General features: G+C 58.1%; 2 protein-coding genes across 10 annotated transcripts; one reads left to right on the forward strand and one right to left on the reverse strand.

The window, feature by feature from the left end:
- The first annotated feature begins 1,559 nt into the window (after positions 1-1,559).
- PRICKLE4 (prickle planar cell polarity protein 4) lies at positions 1,560-8,440 on the forward strand. The gene is made up of 8 exons (XM_051638740.1): positions 1,560-1,819; positions 5,805-5,957; positions 6,146-6,253; positions 6,346-6,483; positions 6,563-6,763; positions 7,037-7,223; positions 7,361-7,660; positions 7,933-8,440. Exons 2-8 carry the CDS (start codon positions 5,808-5,810, stop codon positions 8,418-8,420), a joined length of 1,572 nt encoding a protein of 523 aa, XP_051494700.1. The 5' UTR covers positions 1,560-1,819; positions 5,805-5,807; the 3' UTR covers positions 8,421-8,440.
- A 769-nt stretch (positions 8,441-9,209) lies between these two features.
- Positions 9,210-23,305, reverse strand: LOC127393555 (RNA-binding protein 33-like). Of its 9 annotated transcripts, none has more exons than XM_051638733.1 (14): positions 22,631-23,305; positions 22,481-22,548; positions 13,798-13,908; positions 13,437-13,529; positions 13,098-13,286; positions 12,845-13,006; positions 12,568-12,659; positions 12,230-12,369; positions 11,728-12,122; positions 11,354-11,464; positions 10,983-11,195; positions 10,702-10,851; positions 10,057-10,164; positions 9,210-9,745 (listed from the first exon to the last, which is right to left on the reverse strand). In XM_051638733.1, the coding sequence occupies exons 3-14, from the start codon at positions 13,837-13,839 to the stop codon at positions 9,563-9,565; spliced, it is 1,878 nt and encodes a 625-aa protein (XP_051494693.1). In that variant the 5' UTR covers positions 13,840-13,908; positions 22,481-22,548; positions 22,631-23,305; the 3' UTR covers positions 9,210-9,562. The 9 variants fall into 9 exon arrangements, with proteins under 9 accessions (XP_051494693.1, XP_051494694.1, XP_051494691.1 ...); XM_051638734.1 differs by having other exon boundaries at positions 22,471-22,548; XM_051638731.1 differs by lacking the exons at positions 22,481-22,548; positions 22,631-23,305 and adding an exon at positions 18,030-18,240 and having other exon boundaries at positions 11,728-11,859; positions 11,971-12,122.
- Between the last annotated feature and the right edge of the window lie 2 nt (positions 23,306-23,307).

The following is a 23,307-nucleotide window of genomic DNA, read 5'->3' on the forward strand; positions in this document are numbered from 1 at the left end:
AATGTTACAGTCGTCATGTTTACACTCACCAGTTTTACAGTTGCCATCACCCTGTGCTGATAATCCCACCCATGCTGCCATGGCATGGAGCTGTCATTGGAGGGGGGACAGGGGCTCCTTGGCCATGAGATGGGAGCTCTGCCCATCACACATGTCACAGGTGTCCCCTGGGGGACCTCATGGCATTTCCAGGGCAGTGGCTTTGGTGGGGAAGCAGCTGATCCCACCTCAGAAGGCCCCAAGTGACCCAAGTCTGAGTCCCCGTGCCCAGCTAACAAGGACTTTGCCCATTATTTTTTCTGCTGTCCAGGGGGATGATGAAGCATTTCACAGCTCCAGCAGGGAGCTGGCAGTGGGGAGGAGGAAGGGGAGGGGGGGGACCCACCACCCACTGGTACAAAGTCCAGAGCAGCCAACGGGTCAAAATAAAGCTGCTGAAACCAACCTCCCACCGAAGCCAAACAGTGGATTAACTTCCTCGGCACAGATCTGAGACCTTAAAGGGTCCCTGGGGAATTGCAGCCCTGGTTCAGCAGCCCAAATGGGACCTTTTTGTTGGGAAGCAGAGTGGCAGCCTGCAGAGATGCTTGTCTGCCCCTTCTCCTTTTCCTCCTGCTTTTTTTTTAAATTTTTGCTTCAAAATCACCTGCCCAGGTGATTTTTGCAGAGACACAAACCACCAGTGAGCAGTGCAGGGTGGCCTCTCCCAGTCGTGCCATGGAGCCTGGTCACCTCCTCTGCCAAATGACCATCACTACAGGTTCCAACTGCCGCCTCAAACCTGGTCCCACAGACCTGCATAAATACCCGAGCCACCTGCACCCCTCAGGGCTCCCAACACAGCCCCAAAACAAGAGCTTAAGGTGCTCAGACCACACGGGGGGCAGAGATCTTGTCCAGCCCTTGCAAACGGGATATTTTGAGGGGGATGCTGTGCCTCCGAGCACCCCCAAAAATCACATCAGCGGGCAGGAAAATCTGACAGCAGGTGAGAAATAGACAGGAACACAAGGGAGACGCTCTGCCTTGCGTCAGAGCCTCATAAATTTCACCCTGACTCTTGCCCGAGCTCAATTGCTGCAGCCAGAGCCGGTCTAAGTGGCTTTTGGGAGACTCGTCAGGTGTTCAGGGCTTGCGAAAAAAAAAAAAACTGGGACATCCTGGCTTGCCTCTGGCTAACTCCTTTGTGAGAGCCCCGCCAGAGTTTCTCCACCTCCAAATTGGGGTGTAATGACACTTCCCCTCTTTCATGAAGCTTCAGCTCTTTTGTGATCTGGGGAGGGGAAAATAAATCACCGCGCGGATCATAAAACCATCAAAACGGCAACCTGGGGTGAACTGAGCCGCGGATGGAGGGAAGGGCGAGGACGCTTGGAAAATGAGAGGTAGGGAGAAAAAAAACCAGATGTCATCTGGAGCTCTTTCCCCTGTAGGGTTAATGTCCCCCCCCCCCCCGCTCCTCCTCCAGCCTTTGCTCTTCCCCTCCCTGCCCGCCGCTGGGGTTCCCTGCCATTGGCTGTCTCTGTAGATTTAGGCTAAAAAGCCTGTAATTAGGACCCCGGCTGACACAGATCCAGTTTCCTGGGCAGGCAGATTAAAAAAAAAAAAAAAGAAAGAAAGAAAAGAAAAGGAAAAAAAAAAAAAGAGAGAGGGGAACAACAACAAAAAAATCGTTTCCCTGCCTGAGCTTGGATGTTTTCCTTTCGCTTTGCAAAGTTTTCCCTGCTCAGCCTCCATTCCCTCCCCTCCTCCAGAGCAGGACGGGACCGCGGAGCCCTGAGCCACGGATCCCGGGTACCGGGGAGCAGGGAAAGGGCAGGTAGGTGAGGCTGGGAAGGGTTTCCCGGGATCGGTTCTCCGAGCTGGAGGTGGGGGAGAAGGTGCTTGGGAGGCAGGGGTGGGGGGCAGTGGGGAGTCCCCGTGTGGGGATTGTTGGAAGGGGAGAATGAAAGGGGAGGGTGGATGTTGGGGTGTTTTTTGCTGTTCTTCTCTAGGAGAAAGAAATGGGGGGGGAGCAGAACGGGGTGGCTTCCCCCCACGGGCTGTGTTTTCAGGGAAAATGTCCCTTGAGAGCCTTGGCTCCATCATGCTGGACTCTGGTGGTCGCCTCCAAGGCAGGCAGGTGCACAGGCTCCCTCAATGAGGGTCTCCAGGAAGGGGTGTTGGTTCCTCTATCTCTCCTCCACCCAGTATTCGGCGGGCACGGGGTGTTTTGAGGCTGGTGATGGAGTTTTCCAGTGGGGGTGGCCGGGCTCCGGGACACACCGATGTGCCGGGATGAGATCCTGTGGCTGTGGGGCAATGGTGGGACAGCAGGTCCCAGTTTGTAGCTGTAGGAACAGCCAAGTTACAGTGGGTTAATGGGTTACTGCTCCTGGCCAGCCGTGCCTGTGCTCTCAGGTTGGAGAAATACACCTTAAAAAAAGCCCTGGCACATCCCCTGGTGAGCAAACAAGCCACGGTGCTGGCCCACCAGGGACACGGAGGACACGGTGCCACACGGCAGAGCAGGATGCTGAGCCCCCCCAGTCACCTGGGGGCTGCGCTGACCCTGTCCCTCCACACTGCTGGCTCACAGGCACAGCTGAACCCAGCCAGTGGCACCCAAGTGTTGCTCCACCTTGTGCCATCACAGGTCCAAAAGCCACCATGGGCTCCTTCACCAGCCAGGCTCCAGCTCGGGCTGCGTTGCAGGACTAGCTGCTCCAGCTTGCTTTGCCAGACCTCAGCTTATCTCGTCCCCAGAAGAGATGCATCTTTATTGCTCTGCCTCTTGATTTCCACGTACCTTCCTCGCAGCTGTGTTGAGAGGAGCTCATGCAAAACCAGGTTGCCCCGTGGGTGGTGGTGGATACAGAGCTCTGAACGTGCTTCTGGGTGCTTGAAAGGGGATCTGATCTTTTTTGGTGATGGAGTTGTTTGGGTTTCCTCGGGGTTGTGGAGCTGGGGAACATTTGGTCCTTCTGAAAAAGAGGTTCAAGGGGTATGAAAGTGGGTCTTCTCAGATGGAGAAGTGACTTTAGAAAACCCCAGGCTGTGGCAGAGCTGCCAGTTCAGCCCCTGGCTGTGCTGGGACCAGGGAGGCTGCACTGAATGAGAACGGGGCTGGGGTGGCTGCACTGCAAGTTAATGTGTGACCTTGGCAGGAGGGAGCTGGAAGCCCACACCACATACACTGCCATGGCCAGCTGGAGATGGGGGCTGCTCCTGAGGAGCCAAATCAGATGAATATTCCCATGAATTTTAGCCTCTTGTAACCAGGAAGCCGTGACTGCTTTGCGAGGGTGGGAAAAGTGCTTGGAGCAGGAAGAGGAATCCTGGTGGGGCCACCAAGGCAGCACCAGGACTAGAGCCTGGATGGTCTTTTACAGCCTGGCAAACACCAAAAGGCTGTGGGTGGGAAGGAGAGCACGGGGGGACATTGCCCATTCCTTGGAGAAGAGAAGGGGCAGCTGGGCAGTCACAGTCTAGAGGAGCTGCCAGAAACTTTTATAGCAAAGGCAAATGACAGCAGGTGGCACTCACCTGCCTGGTCCCTCACACATCCCCTCTCAGGGGACACGTCCCCAGCGCTCACGGCTGTGCTGACAGGGAGGAAAGGCTCCCCAAAGCACCCTCCTGCTGCCTGGTTCAGGCTCCCTTGTCCCCATTTTTGAGGGCAGGGACAATCTTGGAGCATCCCTGTATCCCTTTGCAGGCCAGCAGGGAAGGGCAACAGCAGGACTGCCCGAGGGCAGTGAGGGAGGGCAGGAAGGAAGAGGGGACAGGGATGGGGACCAGAGGAGATGGACCTGTTGGGGCTGCCTGGCTCCTTAGCATGGGAGGCGTGTCCCGCTGTCACTGTCTGGGGCTAATTACAGGGACTTGTCTCCAGTCCAGACGGCTGCCAGCCAGGGTAATCACATCAAACCAGGCTGGGCTGGGCTCTCCAGCACAGCCCCGTGGGTTCCCAGCACCCAGGAGCCCTGCCCTCCTCCAGCATCACCCCACTGGGCATCCCTGATGGCCTGGGGATGAGGTGCCCAGCTCACCCACCCTGCCACAGAGCTGGGGCCACCTCAGCCCTCTGAGAGGTGCAATTACAGCAAAGCCCCACCAGATCAGACAAATGCAGCTTGGAGGCTTAATATGCCCAACACAGAACTGCCATCCGCCTCCCGTGGGGAGGGAAGAGCAGAGACACTTGTTACCCAGATGAGGCAGCAGCAGAGCTGGGACTGGTCATTGAGCCCACGGAGGTCCCCAGTCAGCATCCCCAGGGACACACAGGATCCTCCTGCAGGGCTGTAGAGCCAGAGCTGGTTGCTGACCCAACACCAGTGGCAGTACAAGGTCCATCAGAAAGGCCAGGACTCTCTTTGGGCAGCAGATACACAGAACTGGGGCAGATGATTTCATCCCTATGCTGGTCCCAAAGCTGAGCACAGCTTTAAAAGCCCAATACCACCAGCCTTGGAGCCTTCCTGGACTAACCCCAGGGCTGGCAGAACCTCAAGCCCACGAAGCAACAAGCAGCCCTTTTGTTTTATCCTGCTGATTAGCCAAGTTGCAGCGTTAATCATTGACCCAGGTGCAGGGAAGGGAAACCTGAGCTTTCCTGGGCTGATCCCACCCACTCCCAGCTCCAGATCTGGTCACATTTGGGTGGAACATCCCAGCGCCCCAAGATGCTGCACAGGAAGGGGCAGCACTAGGAGCAGAGACAGAGGCTGAGCAGGGAATGTGGAAGCTGTTTAGTGGGAGCAGTTGAGATGTGGCTGCTGACCAGGACAACATGGGCAAGGGGGAATAAACAGAAATACCATCCCAGTGTGGAGGAGTGAACATGTCCTTGTGGTGGCAGCGATGCAGGAGGACCTAGATGTGTGGGGCTGGAGGTTACCACCCCTCAACCCTCTGTGACAAGATGCTTGTGGTATAAAACACTTTCCAGAGCAGTTGATCGCTCCAGGGTGGACGTTGGGGTGCATCCAGGGGTGTCCTGGGGCCATTTGGTTGTAGCACTGGGTCTTGCCCCCAGAGCAGCATCTCAACTCCATCTCCCCCCACATCCCACCCTCACTCCCCACGCCAAGGCAGGGAACATGGGCTGAGGGAGTCGGACTCTGGGCCAGCATCCAGGGAGCCCCAGGAGCCACCGCATCCCATCTCGCCTTTGTTTTGGGAAGCCAAGCCAGGAAGGAAGTGAGCGGTGAAAAGCACCGCGTGGGGAGGAGGGGACAGGCCGGGGTTTCCACCACGTAACCATGAGCCAGGCAAGGTGGTGGGCTGGGCGAGCCGGCTGCCCGGGCAGGAACAGCCGCTCAGGGCAGAACAATAGCAGCCCGAGGGGAATAAATTATTTTCCACTGAATCGGGACGGACCGAGGTCTCCTCCCACTGCTCAGCGGTGGGACAGGCCACTAGACCAGGGATTAACCAGCAAAGAGGAAAGTCTCCTGCTGTGGGTGAGCAAACAGCTGGTGCCATTCCCAAAACCTGTTCCAGCCTGAGCACGGATACTCAGGGTCTTCCCTGCCCAGCTTCAACCATCAGCATCCTGGCAGCTCCTCCTGCTCGGCAGACAAAGCCGAGCACCCTTGTCCTTGGTGTGGGTTTGCTTATAACTCCTGCAGAGAAAGGAGCAGCCCCGAAAAGCCCCCGGACTTCTGCAGTGGTTCAGCTAAGGTCTCGAGATGGTGGTGCTGAGCATCGCCCCGGCTGGACCTGCCCAGGGATGAGGGGCTGCTCATCCTGCTGCCACCTAGAGACAGATGGACCCCTGCTCCCTGCCTTGCTCACCAGCTCTGACCCTCTCTCCCCAGCTCATGTCCCTGCCGAGCCCTGCATGGCCCCAGCGAGACGAGCCTCCCCCCTGCGGCCCCACCACCGGCCTCCCCCCGGCTTCATCCGACAGCGACTCCGGCTGTGCCCTGGAAGAGTACCTGGAGCCCCCCGCGGACCCCGCACCCCCCGAGGTGGGCAGCACCCCCGGCTCCCCCAGACCTCCCTTTGCTGTGGGTGTCATCCATGGGTGGTACCCGCATCCGAGCACCCCTGGGATGAAACACGTGTTTTAGCAACCTGAAGTGATGCAGCTTAATCCCCTCTAAAAATAAAACCAAACCATCTCCTTGTGTTTCTGCCTCCCGTGGGGCACCCCCAGGTCCCGGCGTGTTCCGGAGCCCACCCACCGCAGCCCGTCTCTGCCGCCGAGAGGCTCCAGCTCCGCGCCAGAGCCCTCTTGCAGCAGCTGCCTCCTCAGGACTGCGATGTAAGACACGGATTTGTCGGGTGCTGCCCACCCTGGGCTTCACAACACCCCCCCCACCCCCGAGCATCCCCTCACCTCCATCCCCCGTGCAGGAGCGGTACTGCCCGGACCTGGCGGAGGAGGAGAGGAGGCAGCTACGAGCGTTCAGCGCCCGCCGGAGACGGGAGGCGCTGGGGCAGGGGCTGGCATGTCCAGTGCCAGGTCCTTGCCATGGCTGCCCCTGCAAGAAGGTGAGTCCCAGCCCCTCAGCGGGGACCCGTCCCCAAAATCCAGCCTGGTGTCCAAACCCCGTGTCCCTCTGCTTTGCAGTGCGGCAGGAGGCTGAATAAAGGGGACCCAGGGATTTCAGCATCCCGGCTGGGAGACCAGTTCTGGCACCCGTCCTGCTTCTCCTGCCACTTCTGCCACCAGCCCCTGGTGGATCTCATCTACTTCCAGCAGGATGGGAGGATCTACTGCGGCCGGCACCACGCTGAGCTCTTCCGACCCCGCTGTGCCTCTTGTGACCAGGTGGGCGCCAGACAGGGGAGAGGATTTACCTCCCTTTTGCTGTTGTTAAAAGCTCCCGCTGGGAGCTGCAAATACAGCAAGATGGGCAGGAGGAAAGGTTCCTTCCTAAGCCTCGTGGAGAGCCCCACGACTGAGCAGATACAGGGGCTGCTCCTTGCTCCTCGGGCACAGCAAAGCATCCTCCAGGCTACCGGTTTTCTAGCTGGGTGCTTAAAAAAATGGGCTGTTCCGGGTGCTTAGTGGGTGGATTGCTTTCCCCCCCCCCCCATCCAGCTGATCTTCATGGAGGAATGCATCGAGGCGGAGGGTCGGCGCTGGCACCTGGAGCATTTCTGCTGCCTGGAGTGCGACGAGCCCCTGCGCGGGCAGCGCTACGTGATGAAGAGCGGCCGGCCCTGCTGCTGCGGCTGCTTCGACAGCCTCTTCGCCGAGCCCTGCCAGGCCTGCGGGGACCCCATCGGTACAGCCCTACACCCCCCAAACCCCAGGGGCTTCCCTGCCCGGGCGGGCTGCGGAGCCAGCGCCCCGCGGCTCGGTGCGGAGGATGGGGATTGGCACCCGGCAGCGGGAAGAGCTTCACCCACGGTTGCTCCTCAGGTGCTGACAGCGAGGAGGCCACCCACCAAGGGCTCCACTGGCACGCCCGAGCCGCCTGCTTCTGCTGCAGCCTCTGCCGAAAGCCGCTGCGGGGGCAGCCCCTCACCTCCCGCCGCGGCCGGCTCTTCTGCTCCGAGACCTGCAGCCTGGGGCGGGACTCCTCCTCCACCGCTTCCGACTCCTCCGACTCGGCTTTCGCCTCCGCTCCGTCCCCCGACTCGACGCCCCTTTCCCGGGCCGGTCCCGCCGGCAGGAGCACGGCGGGGGCCGGGGGCTGCAGGCAGCGGGTGGAAGGGGCAGGTGGGAATCCTTGCTTGCCAGGCGGAGGGAGGGGAGTGAGGGCAAAACCAGGCTCTGCTCAGCCCCCGGGTACTTTTTGGGGTATGTTGCAGGGGTTCAGCTCAACGCAGGGCTGGAGAAATGGTGACAAGACCCTGGCCCAGCTCCTGCAGCTGGGGGGTGGTTGGCACAACCCTCCCTTGTATCCCGAGGCAGCCATCGCTGCATGAGGGGCTGTGGCAGGGCAGGGTCAGCCTCCTCTTCCTCACCCATCCTTGCTTTCCTTCTTCCAGAGGCATTTCTGGATCAGGCTCCTGTGCATCCTGCATTCAGGAACCTGGAGGACCATGGAGCAGCTGCCAAGGAGCGGAGCAGGAATGCTGTGCACACAGGGATGCTGGGGCCACCAGCTGGTCACCCCTCTGCCCCCCAGCCCAGCACGGAGGGTCCCAACGAGCCAGGAGCCTCGGGCCACCCAGTTTCAGGGAGCCCTGACCCCCGAACACTCACAGGCATTGGGAACCCACACTTCCGAGCAGGCACATCCCCTGCCCAACACAGCCCGGGGGCAGAGGACATCGACCCCCAGGACATCACGGAGGAGGATGACTCCTGGTGTCCCACCTGCTCTTCATCTTCGGACTCGGAGGAAGAGGGTTTCTTCTTTGGGAAGCCCATCCCCAAGCCCGGGATGAATTCCCTGGACAGGGAGCCCCTGGGGAGGGCCAGGGGCAGGACAGCGAAGCTGCGGGGCAGCAGCAAGCACTGCAGTGTGTCCTAGCAGAGGGGACTTGGGGGGGGGGGGGGGGGGGGGGGGTGTCCTCAACTGGCACTGCCATCCTGCCAACCCTGGCACGGTCCCAACATGTTCCAAGTGCATTCTGGATGCAGCCCAAGGCTGGTGGGGAGAAGCTGCTGGGATCCTTCCCCCTGGCAGCTGCTGGCAAAGCACAGCCTGCAATTCCTGCCGGCCTCTCCTGCAATTAGGAACAGGTAAAGCAGGTAGGGAGCAGAGAGCCAGCAGCCCACACCAGGGCACGGGCTCCAACTCCCATCTCTGACAAGGCAGCAGCTCTGGAGAGCAGCTGGGCACTGGGGAGGTCACGGGGGCTTGAGACAAGGGCAGCTGCTGCATCGCCCGCTGCAAAGCTGCTGCTGGGGATCCATGGGGACAGGAGGGGTGCTGGCCACCAGGGTTGAGTCTTTTCCTACAACACCTCCTTGAAGGATATGCACTGTTGCCAGATGCTCTCCATCCCCAGCAGCATTGTGTCCCCTTGCCACTGTGGGGAGGGTGTGGGAGGGGACATGGGGGGCAGCTTTGCTGCTGCCGCAGACGATGCTCCAATAAAGCTCAGCTGAGACCTGAACAGAGAAGAGCCACCATGTCTGCCCCATTGCTCCCCACCCCAGGGTCACTGGGACACTGAGGGGCTGTGATCCCTGAGAGCTATAGCCAGGAGTCCCCCATGGTGGGCCCAGGATAGGGGTCCACTGTGGGACCCTCCCATCCCTCTGCACTCTGGCCCCAGAGTGAAGGCAGAGCAGGGGCTGCAAAAAACTGGTTTATTTTTAGATTACCAACAAAGAACAACCCCTGGGGTTTTGGGGTCCAGCCCTGTGAACCAGGAGAGGAGCAAGGAGCCAGGGCAGAGGAGAGCTCCCTGCAGCCACTCTCCCTCCCACCACACTCCAGTAAAACCAGCTCCCCTGTGGCTGCACATACAGGTCTGGGCAGGGCTCAAACTGAACACCAGTAAACAACACTCCCTCCATCTCCAAGACAGATGGTGGGACCGTGCCAACACATCCATAGCACCTTGACTGGAGGGCTCAGCACCCCAATGCACTGGCATAGCCCCCCATTTCCTCCCAACCTCAGCTGGTGAGAGGGGGTATTGAGCCACTCATGCCACCCCCCTGTCAGGGGCTGAGGGTGGCCGAGTCGTAGCTGTTGATGAAGTCCTCCAGCTCCTGGAGGTGATGGATCCGGCCCTGGCGGAGGTTGGCCCTCAGTGCCAGCCCCAGTGCTGCCTCCATGGAGGGCTCCTTTGCCAGCAGCATCGTGGCCACCACCGCAATGGTCAGGCTGAACTGCTGGTACGACTGCAGGGGAGCAGCACAGGCTTGGCACAGAGCACCCCAAAACCTCCCTGCCAGCAGTGGTGCAGGGATATTTTTTCTCCTTTGCCCCTGAAGCCCACCCCTGCCAGCATCTGAGCCCCTGCAGAGCCCTTCCCACCAACAAGCAGCTTTCCCTGCAAGCACTGGCACCAGGAGGGGTTTTCTTCCCAGGGACTCCAAAATGCCAAATCCACGTCCATCACCCAGCATCGCTTCTCCTCCCACCATTCAAAGGGTCCTCAGGAGACCCACCAGACCCCTGCGTGCCTCAGTCAGGGCCTGCTGGGACTCACCAACTCAATCTCCTCCTTCCTGGCGAGGACGGCGGCGGAGCGGAGGTCTGTGCCAGCCGGGACAGGAGTCGGGAGCGCGGAGCAGAGCCAGGGCCGGCCACCTGCAGCCTGGGCAGAGGAGAGGGTAAGGAAGGGTCAGATGCCTCTTAGGGGAGAAGGACTTGGCAAGGATGGAGCCAAACTGGGGCTGCCAGTCCCGACTGCCAGCCAGGGACTGGTCACCCTGCGAGGGGACCCGCTGGGACTGCAGGACCCCTCCCCTGGGCACAGGAGCTGCCCCCGGCTCCATCCCCAGCCCTGGCAGCATCACTGCCAAGAGCCCCGTTAGCAGATTAGGCAGTAATTAAGCCACTCTGCAGTGCTCTCATTTGCTTCGTTACAGCTCGGATCCCACGGCCCTTCACACTCCAGCACTCTCTCCAGCCTCTAGTTATTTTTCTGGATGATCTCCCAATTGCCTCCCATTTATCGGCACCTCCAGCACCAGGGCTGACACGGGCTCTTCCTCCAGACAAAGCAGAGCTTTAACCCCAGCCTTAAACCTGCAAACAGGGAGGCCCAAGGGATCCCTCTCCCTGCTCCTGGGCTGCAGCAGCACCCACCCCATGTGGGGACCCTTTGGAGTGAGGCACCCTGACCCCGTACCAGCTCTGTGTCACCAGACCCAGGAGGGTGCTGGGTCCCTGGTGAGGTGTCTGGCTTGGTGCAGACGTTGGAGCTGGCCTGGCTGGGCTCCACATCAGGCTCTGCGGTGGCTCCCAGTGAGTTCTGGGTTGGCTGAAGGTTGCTGAGAAGCTGTGGGAGAGATAGTGGCTGGGGCAGGAAGGCAGGAGCTGGGGGAGGTCAGCGCTGCCAGCAGCAGCCTTGGTGGGCTCACAGCTCAGGGACACACACCACAGAGCTGCCCACCACGCGCTGAGACCCACCCCATGTTTGCTGGCTTCTGCCTCAGCATCTCCAGCTCCGCTCAACTGACACTGCTGTCCCTGGGAAGGTGGGCAGAGCTCCACACCCACCTCCCTGCGGGAGATGGACACCACATGGACCCTCTCGGCAGGCTCTGGAGTGGCTGCTGGAATTTGGGATCGGGACCTGCCACCTGCACCAGCCCTAGGGACACTTGGGCTACGTGGCTCTACCTGCACAAAGCATCTGGATGGCAGAGTCCACAGCAAGGGCTGGCAAAGCCACCCAGGCAAGGGGGAAAAAAAAAAGAGGTTTCCAAAGGGGGCTGAAAGCTCCAACTTCCCCCCGGACCCTGATTTTAGGTGGGAAGAGAAGATGTGTTAGCTCAGACCTCGTGGTGTTCCCCTGGTCCAGCAGAGCTCTCCTCCGGTGGCACTGGCTCTATTTCCAAAGCAGAAGGGTCCTTGCTGTCCACAGGTGTCTGCTCAGCTCCTGGCTCGACCTGGGGACACGCAATGGCATGAGAGTTGAGCTGAGGGACAGGATGGACCGGGTGCCAAAACCCAGAGAAAACCAGGAGGGTTTGCAGCCCCAAAGAAGAATAAGGAAAACATCCGTGCCTGGCAAAGAGACAGCGAGGTGGAGAGTGAAAGGGCTGGAGGAGAGAGAGAAGGAAGGTGTCACGCTGGCCCAAGAGACCCCCGAGCTGGGCACCTCCAGGGGTGCATGATCCCTGGTTGCCCCCAGAGCAGGGTGCTCTCCTACCGGTGTTGCTCCTGCTGCCTGCTCTGGCTCCACAGCCTCCCTTGCAGCCTGGGAATCAGCAGCTGGGCTCTTCTGAGGGGTGTCAGCTGGTCTGGGAGCCTTTGGGAACTCCCCCTGCCCCACCGGTGGGCCCTGGGGGAAACCAGGTTGGTTAGTGACAGGACGGCACCGGGCAGGGCTCAGACGGTGCAAACTCGTCTCACTGGTGGTTGCTGGAACGAGGTGGGGGAGAAAGCCCACAACCTGAGCTGTCTCCTCCCTCCTCTGTGCACCATCTTTGAGAAGAAGTGGCTGGGAAGGATCAGGGTTCTGTGGTTCTTCTTTGATCACTGGCTGGCTCCTCCGAGAGCGGGGAGGAGAGCGGGGAGGAGCGGACCTGGGGGGCGGCCTCGTCCCTGTGGGGCAAGAAACACCAAGGGAGAGACTCCTTCTCCCTCTGCCCAAGGAGGTGCCGCCGGGCCCCTGGCAGCCCCAGGCAGCTGGAACAGGGTCAGGCACCAACCTCTGGAGGGCCGGGGGGAACACGGAAGGCGTTGGACGACGATGACATCTCGGTGGTCACGGCGAAGGCGTCGGTAGCGTCTCCCAGGCAGGCCACGATAGCCCAAGGGTGGGCAGTCATCCTGGAAGCCTCCTGGCTCCCTGCAGGGACAAAGGCAGCCCCCGGGGGGCGAGGGGGTGTGTGGATGTAGGCTGGAAGGGGTCCCTGGTGCAAACCCACCCCACCTTGAGTAGAGCCAGCTCCAAAGTTGCTCCATCCCTTGGCTGTGCAGAGCCTGGCTCACCACCCCACAGCTGCCGGGATCAACCATGCCTCCCACCCTTAGCATGGGCACCCACCCTGGCATGCTGGCAGGGGGCCAGGGTGGATGCTGCTCCTCCATGGGGAATTCACACCTGTCAAAGCAGTCAGGGCTGGGCAGCCGTGGATTCTGCAGGGAAGGAGGTGGGTTCAGACACAGAGCAGGACAGGGAATGCTGCCACTGCAGTGTGGAAGCACGTCCCCGTGCACTGCTCTTGTCACCACGGTAGTGTCTAGCCCCTGGCATGTTTTAACCTCTCCTTGCCCTTGATCCTGCAGTCACTACCACCCCCTCTGACCCACCACCCCCTCACCGGGTGCCAGAACTCTCCAAAGCTGCCCTCAGGTTCTCGGAAGTTTTCTCTGTCATCCCAAGGCGGGGGTGGAGGAGAGTTGTTGGGTGCCCATGTCTCCTCCTTCTCATGCCCATAGAAGTTGTCAGGGCCAGGGAAAGGTCTGGGGTCCAAAGGAGCAGGCTGCAATGGCAAATCATGGCTGGTGAGGACAGTGTCCCACTGCAGGTAGCCACACTGTTGCCAACCCCCCACCAACCCACCTCCCCCTCACCGAGTGCCAGTCCTCAGGTTCGTGGATGTCTCTTTCATCGTGCCAGGGGGGTGGTGGGGGAAAGTCATGGGGTGCCCATCTCCTGTCCTCCTCTTCATTCTCATAGAAGTTTTCAGGACCAGGGAAGGGCCTGGGGCCCCAGGGACAGGGCTGCAACAGCAAATCGCCGCCAGCAAGGATGGCAGCTTGCTGGCGTGTTTTGGTTTTGCTGAGGTTCCCCTTCCCCACCGTGACCCTCAGCTCTGGGGCGACCCCCCAGCTGTGGCCACCCCAGATGTGCAGCTGAAGCCCAGCAGCACTGTCCCCCCTCACTGCTGGCCCCAGGCCCTGCCCCCTTACCGGGCGCCATCCGCCCCTGCCTCTCCTGTGCTGGTGCTCCCAGGGTGGCTCATGATGGAGGGGTAGCCGTGGTCCAGCCTGCCATGGACCAGGCTGTGGAGAGGGCACAGGGACATAAAAGCAAGATGAGACTCTCACCTTCTCCCTTGCACCAGCTGGATGCTGAGCTGGGACCCCCTCCGCCCTCCTCTCCCAGCCAAGGTCCCAGATGATTCCCAATTCTTCCCTGTCCCGTTGCGATGTTCTCCTGGCTCCTGGGCATCCCGAGCAACAGAGCAGTGGGCACCCAATCCTTGCCCTGCTCCCACTCACGCTGCCAGCTCCAGCTCCAGGGCAGCAGGGGGGCTGGAAAACCACCTACCTCCCTGGGGAAGGTCCTTCTGCCGCCCCGCGGTGGGAACATGGGCAAACCGAAAGCTTCTCCTGGCGCTGGTGCCGGCGAGGAGGAAATCCGGGGGAAGTCAGCACCCGGCTGCAAAGGGAAGAGGTGAGGGTGAGCACGTCCCAGGGGACGTCACTGCCGGCTCGGGGACGGCTGCAGACCAGGTGCCACACACCTATTTTCTTCCCTGGCTCTTTTCCCCCTGAGAGTTTGTTGGAAAACCCAAAACTGCCAAGCTCATCTGGCGCCCAGGATAGACGAGAGAGGGTGGGTGAAGAGCTGGTGGTCTGTGTTCTCACAGCACTCAGGAAGAGCGTGGGGTGCAGTGGAGGATGCTCACCCCATCCTCACGCTTAGCACAGCAGATCACCTTCTTGCAGAAGGTGCCAAGGAAATCTTTTGTCAATTGGTGGGGTCAGCAGAAAGGACAAAGACACCAACAAAAAAATAGGCTTATTTCACTGTCTAGTTCAAGGTAATATGAAAACGAGGCAATGTGTTCAGTCAAAAAGATAAGGCTGTTATCCTCTAGTTTTAAAGCAGCAAAGAGAATAAGCAGGGTAATGCACTAATCATCACTATGTAAAGTTAACCATACATCACTTATTTCCCTAATAATCATCGAATCATGGAATGGTTTGGATTGGAAGGAATCACAAAGATCACCCAGTCCCAACCTCCCTGCATGGGCAGGGACACCAGCCCAGGTTGCTCCAAGCCCCATCCAACCTGCCCTTCAACACTGCCAGGGATGGGGCAGCCACAGCTTCCCTGGGCAACCTGGGCCAGGGTCTCGCACTGAAGAATTTCTCCCTAATGTCCAACCCAAATCTCTCCTCTCCCCACTCAAAAATATCACCCCTTGTCCCACCATTACGCACCCTGGTAAAAAGCCCCTCCCCAGCTTTCCTGGAGCCCCTTCAGGCACTGGAAGGTGCTCTAAGGTCTCCCTGGAGCCTCCTCTTCTCCAGGCTGAACACCCCAGCTCTCCCAGCCTGCCTGCAGAGCAGAGCTGCTCCTGATACCACAGAGATGACACTTCACAGGCAGTGAGTTCTTGCAACATGCAGAGGTAAGATGTTGAAATAACACAGAGCTAACCAGTAGAAATAACTGTGTGCCTAACTCAGTTCCATATGAGCTTTCTTCTTGGCAGGGTATCATAACCTTAGATATATCTACTAATTGATCAAGAAACAATAGTGGACCCATGGCTAAGATTAATTAAACCAAGGAAGCACATCCTCCTAGACCAGTGCACCACGTGTTTGGTTGGAGGCCAAGGGCTTAAACGTGTCCTGAGTTGAACCAGTGCCATACAAGGGTAATTCAGGGGAGGGGGATCATCCTCAGATGACCACCCGAGACCACTGACCCAGCCAACAGAGCCTGCGCCGTGTGGGGAGGAGACAATGGTCACGATCTCTCTGAATTCATTGTGATTGTTCTTAGGAATGTAATGCATAGGGTGAGTTAGGAAGATAAAATGTTGTATCTCTGCTGAATCAGCTTGCATGCTTGGTGGAGTGATCCCTCCTGCACCCAGCACTGCAACAACAGTATGTCTCTCTTCTAGACTTCAAAACCAAGTCTTGGAGGGTTCTTTCAGCAGATGAATTTTACAGTAACACCCTCCAGCCCTTGGATCATCTCTGTGGCCTCCTCTGGACTCACTCTAACAGCTCCACGTCCTTCCTGTGCTGAGGGCTCCAGAATCAGACACAGTTTTGCAGGCGGGGTCTCAAGAAAGCCAAGTAGAGGGAGAGAAACCCCTCCCTTGACCTGCTGGCCACACTGCTTTTGATGCAGCCCAGGGTGTGGTTGGTTTCTGGGCTGCAAGCACACACACTGCCTGCTCATGTTACCATGTCACCTTACCAATCATCCAGACCCACAGTTCCTGAGGAGCCCTGGTTGCACCGAGGGTTTGGAGCACCTCTCCCAGCAGCTGGGAAGTCCTACCCACTGCGTCCACTTGTAGGTGAGGTCTCCAAAGTAGCTGCAAAAGGGTCCAGCTTTTATACAGTGGAATAAACTTGCAAAACTCCAAGTGCAGAAACATCTGGTGGCACCCTCCCTGTTGGGTTCTGCCCAGAGCCTGGCCAGGGCTGGAGGAGGAACACAGGAAGTATCTCTATTTTGCCTTTGACCACCCATTTCTCAACCAGGCCAAACGTCTGGTTTCACTGCCTTGCAACATCCCTCTAAGAAAGGATCCTTCTGCTGGTTCCTGGTGCACAATTAAGCAAGCCTCCTTTATTGCAGCACTGGAGATATCTCCACCAAAAGTGGTCTGACTTCATGCACAGGACCAACAGCATTTATACATTTTCAAGCTAAAAAAACCCAGGCAACTGTTTCCACCTTCCTTGCTTAATCAGTACCTTGGTCGGGGACCCTCCTCACCAATAGTACATTATTTAGGGACCCTTCTTATCTGTCCCTATCCATACATCCAGTCCCTACACATACAGATGGTTCCTGTTTTCCTTTATAAAGGTTATATAGTTCACATGGAATAGCTCATGTACATCCTGTTACCTGTTGGGAAGGAGATTTCTCTCCTATCAGATTGACAGAAATATATATATATATATTCATACTAACATAGATAAATAATACACTGCATATGTGATCAGCACTATGCATATTAGATATATTGTTGGGTTATGAGGTTCATCTAGAGGCCAACTTTGGTTCAGAGCCTGTTGTTCAGGCCTCACTCCTTCACTGTGAGAGACACAGGGTGGGTGATGTGCAAAGCTTGGCAGTTTCGCATGGGTGTTTTTCTGTTAGTACTTCCCTTTTCCAACCGCAGTATCGGGGTGTTACAAGACTTTTAGTTTATTGATAGTTTAATACACATTATCTGTTTCTAACAATCTCATGGCACTGAGGAAGAGTGTGGAATGCAGTGAAGGCTGCTTATCCATTCTCACACTTACCACAGCAGTTACCTGCTTCTTGCAGGGGGTACCAAGGAATTAATAAACGTTTTGTGCCCCTGCTAACGACTGACCACAAGGAACAAGGGCTTGACCACCCAGTCCGACCCTCACACTTAGCTCAGCAGCAGTAAACAAGGTATAAATATCATCCCTATTTGAGTCCTAATTTGTGGGAGGAGAATTCAACACCAAGTCCTTGGGACGGATCAGCCACTTTGTCCTGCAAATCTCCCCGGGAGATGGTGACTGTGATTACAATTGTGTTTCAGAGCTCTAGAGCCACTCACCCTGCAGCTCAGTGCATTTGTCACCCGGCAACCCTGAAGACTCTCTAGATGTTGCAAGTGCAACAACCCGGGCTGTTCGTGCACCCGGCTGGGAACGCAACCAGCCCCGCAGCAGCAGCCTGGCCGTGCAGCTGCAGCGGGACCTACAGCCACGGCAACCACTGGAATATCTGTGAAGAGGTAAATCCAGCCACCCCCACCAGCCCCTCGGATCCCAGAGGACCGCCTAGAACACCAGAGGATTCATCCCTCACCCAACTGATGTCACTGCGAGCAGCAGGTCGCCCTGAGCCACACGGCACCCACCGGGGAGGACCCGCGGGAGATGGGCGAGCTGGGAGCCACACGGACCCTGTCCCCGTCCCAGGAGGGCACACGGGGGGCTGGCAATGCCGGGGCTGCTCCCTGGGCACCCCCACATCCCCCCCCGCAGCGGCTCCTCTTGTTCCCGGCCACGTTTGAATTGAGCAAAATCCCCCCCAGGTCACAGCACCCAGAGACACCACCCGCTATTGTCCCACAGGATCCCGGCCAAGGCATTTTCTCTCTCTCCCTCTAACACCAGAGCAAGGACGAGCCACCCACGGGGTGTCCCCGGCCAGCCCGGCACGGCTCCCGCCCGTGTCCGTGTCCCTGTCCTCCCACGGGACACCTGGCACGGCTCGGGCCCTCCGTGGGGAACTCAGCCCCTCTGGATGCAAAGGGCCATTCCCCAGGCTCCCCGAGATGGCTTTTGTGGCTCACCCGGTGGCTGCGTGGGTCAGACATCAAGGTTTATGGCAAAAGGAGCCCAGGGAGCAGGGGATGTTGTGACCCAAAAGCAGCTGCCCCCAGCCCGGCAGGAGTTCAGGGCAGCACAAGCACCACCCTTTGTCTCAGGTCAGCAGGGACCACCCAGGGCAGCACCGAGATGAAAAGAAAAGACCGCTTTTGTCCCCAAAATGAGTTTGTTGTTGTTTTGTTCTTTTTTTTTTACCTGGTAGATCAGTCCTAGGTGGGCCCGGAAAGCAGCTTGTCCGTCCAGAGAGACCAAGTACCAAGGAATCCAGCAGGATGGGGACTCCTGAACCCCAGCCCAGCTGATGACAGCCCCTGGGGCCGGGGGCAGCGAGATCTGGATCTCGTTCACTCCCTGCATTTTGCTGAACGGAAACTGAGTGAGTGATCGCTGGAAGCAGCCAGGTGCTAATTCCCTCGCTCCCAGGGAGCTCCCGTGGAGCCCTCCTGAGCACCTGATTTCCCTTCCTGGAAAGCCAAGCTCCAATACCCTCCAGGAGCTTTTCTTCCTGTCTGCAGAGCATCTCCTTACACTGATCCCAGCGGCTGGGAAGTACCCTCAAGGGGAGTCCCTGCACCCCCAGGACACAGACCATCCGTGCAAGGGGGAACCCTGCACCCCCATGGAACAAAGCAAGAGGGGACTCTCCACTGATTAAGGGTTAGACTTTGCCCACACAGATAAACCAGGAACGAAGTAGTTAATCTTTATAGGGGCCCTTTTTTTTTTGCAGAGACAGGAGGCTCTAGGGATTGAATAAAGGCTCCACTTTAGGATGCGTGTCATGTCTTCCTGATAAGCGCATACCTTAGATAAGGGAAGTAATGAATAAGAGTCTTCTCCAAAAATCCAGCTACAACCGGTTTTCCGGCTGTCACCTCAGCCAAATTGCCTTGGGTCAAGCACACTGTGAGGAAAACCTCGAGCCTTCATCGAGAAGACCCCTGCCCACCACCACCAGGAGGGCGTGTGGGACGGGGAGGGCCAAGTATTACAAGGAGGTCCGGGAAATGTGCAGCATAACCCTGCCCAGTCCTCAGGCATAAATGAATATTGATGTCTTTGTTGTATAAATACAGGAAGGGAGCAATGAAGAATATCTGCTTTAGAGCCTCACAGGGCTAGAGAGTTTTCTTCCTCAGGTCACCACCCCCAGGACACAGATTATCCATGCAAGGGGGGAAACCTGAACCCCCAGGACACAGACCATCCGTGCAAGGGGGGAACCTGCACCCCTAGGACACAGATCATCCATGCAAGGGGGGAACCTGCACCCCCAGGACACAGACCATCCACACAAGGAGGAGTCCCTGCACCCCAGGGGGTCCAATGGGGGTCCCTGCACCTCCACAACCCAGAGCATTCATGCAAGGGGGCATCTCATAACCTGGAGGGGTTTATGTCTTGGTAAAGCTTCAGGCTGCCAAGGTTGGGTTAATTTCCAACTGCTTTACACGGGCACACATTCAATACCAAATGTCCACACAACAGCATTTGAAAGTAGGAGATAAAAGTACCCACTGACCTCTAGTAGGCAGAGAATTAAACCAGTATATTGGTTACTAATATATGAACATTTGTGAATCATCTAAATATTAAGTAGTAGTTGTTATGTTAGACCTGACTTTTCTAACACTATTTAGATAATCCTGGATAATATATAAAAACTGGGTAGTAAGAATAACAGACACTTGCAATTACAATTAAGGCACCTGGCAGTGTCATGCAATTAAACATCCCTGGCCAGGAGAACGTCACCACTGGTGAGACCATCAACTGGCTCTGTTCTAAAATCAGCTTTTATAGAGGTTGTTTTACCCCACAATTATTTGCAGCTGTGATCTGAAATCAAGCCACAAATCAGCTGTTTTTTTACTAAAAGCACTAGGCACCCTCTTAAAACACTCACAGGTTTTGTGTCCACGCTGCTGGTGTTTTTTCATGGTTGCAGGCTGGTGTGCATCCTGCTGCTGCAGAGCACCTGGTCCAGAGCCACCAAGAGGGGGAAAGGAGTGGGTTGGTCACCATGATGTCAGTTATTAATTGAAATAAGTAAAAATGTGGGGAAAAATCCCGAATTTTTGGAGGCAAAAAAACACCTAAAAGTGAACGTAAGGAACATGCAGAATAAAACCAGGGCCTAGACTTATGAAGCAGTAAGAATTAGACAAAACCAGGTTCCAATTAGAGGAAAACATGGCTCAAATAGTCAACAGCCTGGCCTTGAGACAGGCCTGCAAGATGCCAGCAAAACAGATGCAAGGGATGGAAAGGAGCACTGCCCACAGCTTCTCATGGTTACAGCCTTGAGCACTGGGTGGGGGGAGCACTGATGTAATTGAAATCACCGTATTAGCATATTAATGACCTGGTAACACTAAAATTCACACCCACAGGCTAGAGGGACCCTCTGCTAACAACGAGCCCCCCACCCTTTGAGCAGGCAGGGTGACATTTTTGAGCATTCCTTGAAATGGAACCGAGGGATTAGTGACCAACCGTGTGCAAATGACAGAATAATGGTAGAGATCAAGTTCTTTCTCACGTTTTTGGGTATACAAGTAGCGCTTGCATTTCAGAAGGCTGAGCTTGCTCTGTGGAACATCCCCCTGCTCCCTTTTCTGCACAGAACTGGATATGAAAGAAAATGTCTCATACCTGTGGATTGGCTACTTGTATGCTGGGTAACAGACCTCATGTTGGGGACAACAACAGGGCACCTGGCCTCCCCACAGCAGAACCACAGCTACAAGCCCCCATCCAGCCCCCCCAGCACCAGCCCCCATCCAGCCCCAGCATCATCTGGACCAGCCCATGGTCCTCAGGATGCTCCCAGTCTGTGCTGGGGGACCTGGGGGAGCAGGAGCCATGCCAGGGATGAGGAAGGGAAGGGGAAAGGGAAGAGAGGAAGGTCCAGAGAGCGTGGTGGTCCCGGCAGGGCAGGGCTCAGCAGGAAGGGACGTTGCCATTGCACCCACCTCTGCCGGCGCTGGGAAGCCGAAGAGCAGCGCGCCCAGCGCTCCGCTCGCCGCGGGGCTGCCCCGCTCCCTGGGCACGGCTGGAGGGTTCCCTGAGCCCGCGGGCAACCCAACGCATCCCCTCCCAGGGCCGCCAGGCACCTCTGCCAGGCACCTCCAGCCTCTCCTCCTCCCGATTTCCCTGCATTCCGGCGGGGAACGGCACTCCCGGCTCCTTAGCACCAGGCAGATGTGCTAGCACAAGGCACAGACACCTCGCCCGGCCCCCGCGGTGAGATCCATCGTTTTCCTGATGCTTAATGAGCATCTGCTCCGTGTCCGGGGCTGAGAGCAGCGGGGGGGATGCGGGGGAGGGTTGCCTGGGACCTGGGAACGACTTGATAACAAGCTGGTCCCAACCGATCTGCCCAGGAACACCAAGTCCTGGAGGAGTGTGAGTCTGTGACCTCGCAGGAAGGCAGGAGATAAGGGAGAAGAGGGAGGCTGGGTGGGGGTGAGTTGCTGGTGCCAAGTGTGAACAAAGGAGGAGATCAAAGGGAAAGCCCGAGGTCTGTAACCCAGTAAAATTCTTCAAAGACAAGAAACGAGCAGGGACAGGGCAGCCCAGGGCTGGGGGGGCTGGTGGCTTCTCACTGCTGCTCTCACCGGGCAGATAACACACCAGCTTTCCAGCTGGTTGGTTAATTATAGTCTCTAACAGCTATAAATCTAACTAACTGGGTGGATCGATGAGCTCTTTGGGAATGGAACACAGCAGCAGGGGCAAACGTGTCTGCAGCCTAAAGGGCCATTGTCACAGAAAGTCCCTCTTGAGAGCCAAGTGGCTGGTGCACCTCACCTGGGTGTCCCCAGAGAGGAGGAGAAGGGGCTCTCAGGGAGCAGGGAAACAGGAGTAAATAGAAAAGCTACCCTAAATGCCAGACATTCTGTGTTAGGGCTGCACTGATGACAAAAATCTTGATATGAAGCTGTAATTAACCATGTCAGGTTCAGGGCACTGCAGCCAAAGCCTCTGCTCAGGCTGGGTAACTCCAGCAGCTTCTTTTTCCAGGCACAAGAGCTCGGGAGCAGGAGGCACAAGGTCTGGGTGCACCCATGTTCTCCCAGCTCACCCTGTCCCACCAACCAACACGGTCACCCCAGCTGCTCCGTGCTGGATTGTTTGATGTGGAACCACGTGTGGGCCAAGTAATAATAGATCATCTGCTGTCAGAGTGTGGGCACTGAGGCAGGAACAGCCACAAGTAGAGAGAGATTAGCATCAGGGTGCCCAGAAAAGGTGCCCAGTGCTGGAGCAGGGCGCCCCTGGAGCAGGCAGGTGTGCAAGGCTTCCTGGTGCTAACAAAGGGAGTTTTGCTGCTGGGAACTCAACTCCCGATGGAAACAGGCACCTCCTGGGGAAGGTGGTGATGCCTGGGGTGCCAAAGGGTTTGTTGTGGTGGGTTTTTTTTTCCCCCAAATCTGCAAAGGCTGAGGGAGGGGGTTGCTGGGAATGGGCGAGGGAAAGGGCAGGGGGAGAACAGGGAGATCCAAGAACCAGAGCAAAAGAGCAGGAAAGAATCAATGAAAAAGGGAGAATTTGAGAACAAGGAAAAGAATCAGGAGCAGAGGAGACAGAAGAGACGTTTTCCAAACGCCCCTGTCCTGCCCGCGGGTCCCACCGGTGCTTACTGCTCAGCGCTGTCCTTGGGGTGACACGGCGCGGGGTGACAGCCCGTCCCGGCTCCGGGATCCAGCACCTGGAAAATCCAGAGTCAGCGCGGAGGAGCCGAGCGCCCGTCCCGCCGTGCGGGGCTCGGCCGGGGCTGGGGGGGGGTTCACCTTGCGTGGCTGGCGGGGGGCGAGCAGCGGGGGTCGGTGCTGCCTCGGGCCGATCCGGGCGAGGGGCTGCACCGCGGGAAACGGCCGGGGGGTGCCCGGGGGGGTCCGTGGGGTTCGAAGGACGGTCCGTGGGGTGTCAAGGAGGGTCCGTGGGGTGCCAGGGGGGGTCCGCGGGGTACCAAGGGGGGTCCGTAGGGTTCGAAGGGGGGTTCGCGGGGTGCCAAGGGGTTCCAAGGGGTGTCAAGGAGGGTCCGCGGGGTGTCAAGGAGGGTCCGTGGGGTTCGAGGGAGGGTCCGCGGGGTGTCAAGGAGGGTCCGTGGGGTTCGAGGGAGGGTCCGCGGGGTACCAAGGGGAGTCCGTGGGGTGCCGGGGGGATCCGCGGGGTGTCAAGCGGGGTCCGTGGGGTTCGAGGGAGGGTTCGTGGGGTGCCAAGGGGTTCCGCGGGGTGCCCGGGGGGTTCCGCGGGGTGTCAAGAGGGCTCCGTGGGGTGCAATGGGGGAGCCGGGGCGTGCGAAGGGGCGGTCGGCGGGGCCCGCCGTCGGGCAGGGGGCTGCAGCACCGGTGTCCCCCCCCCCTCCTCTCCGTCCCCTCTCCTTCCCGGTGCCGCCCGGCAGGCCCGGCCGTGCCAAGCCCCGGGTCCCGTTCCGGGCCGCTCATCGCACGGACCTTCCTTCCCG

This window comes from Apus apus, chromosome 23 (assembly GCF_020740795.1).
Source record: "Apus apus isolate bApuApu2 chromosome 23, bApuApu2.pri.cur, whole genome shotgun sequence".
NCBI classification, from domain to species: Eukaryota; Metazoa; Chordata; class Aves; order Apodiformes; family Apodidae; genus Apus; species Apus apus.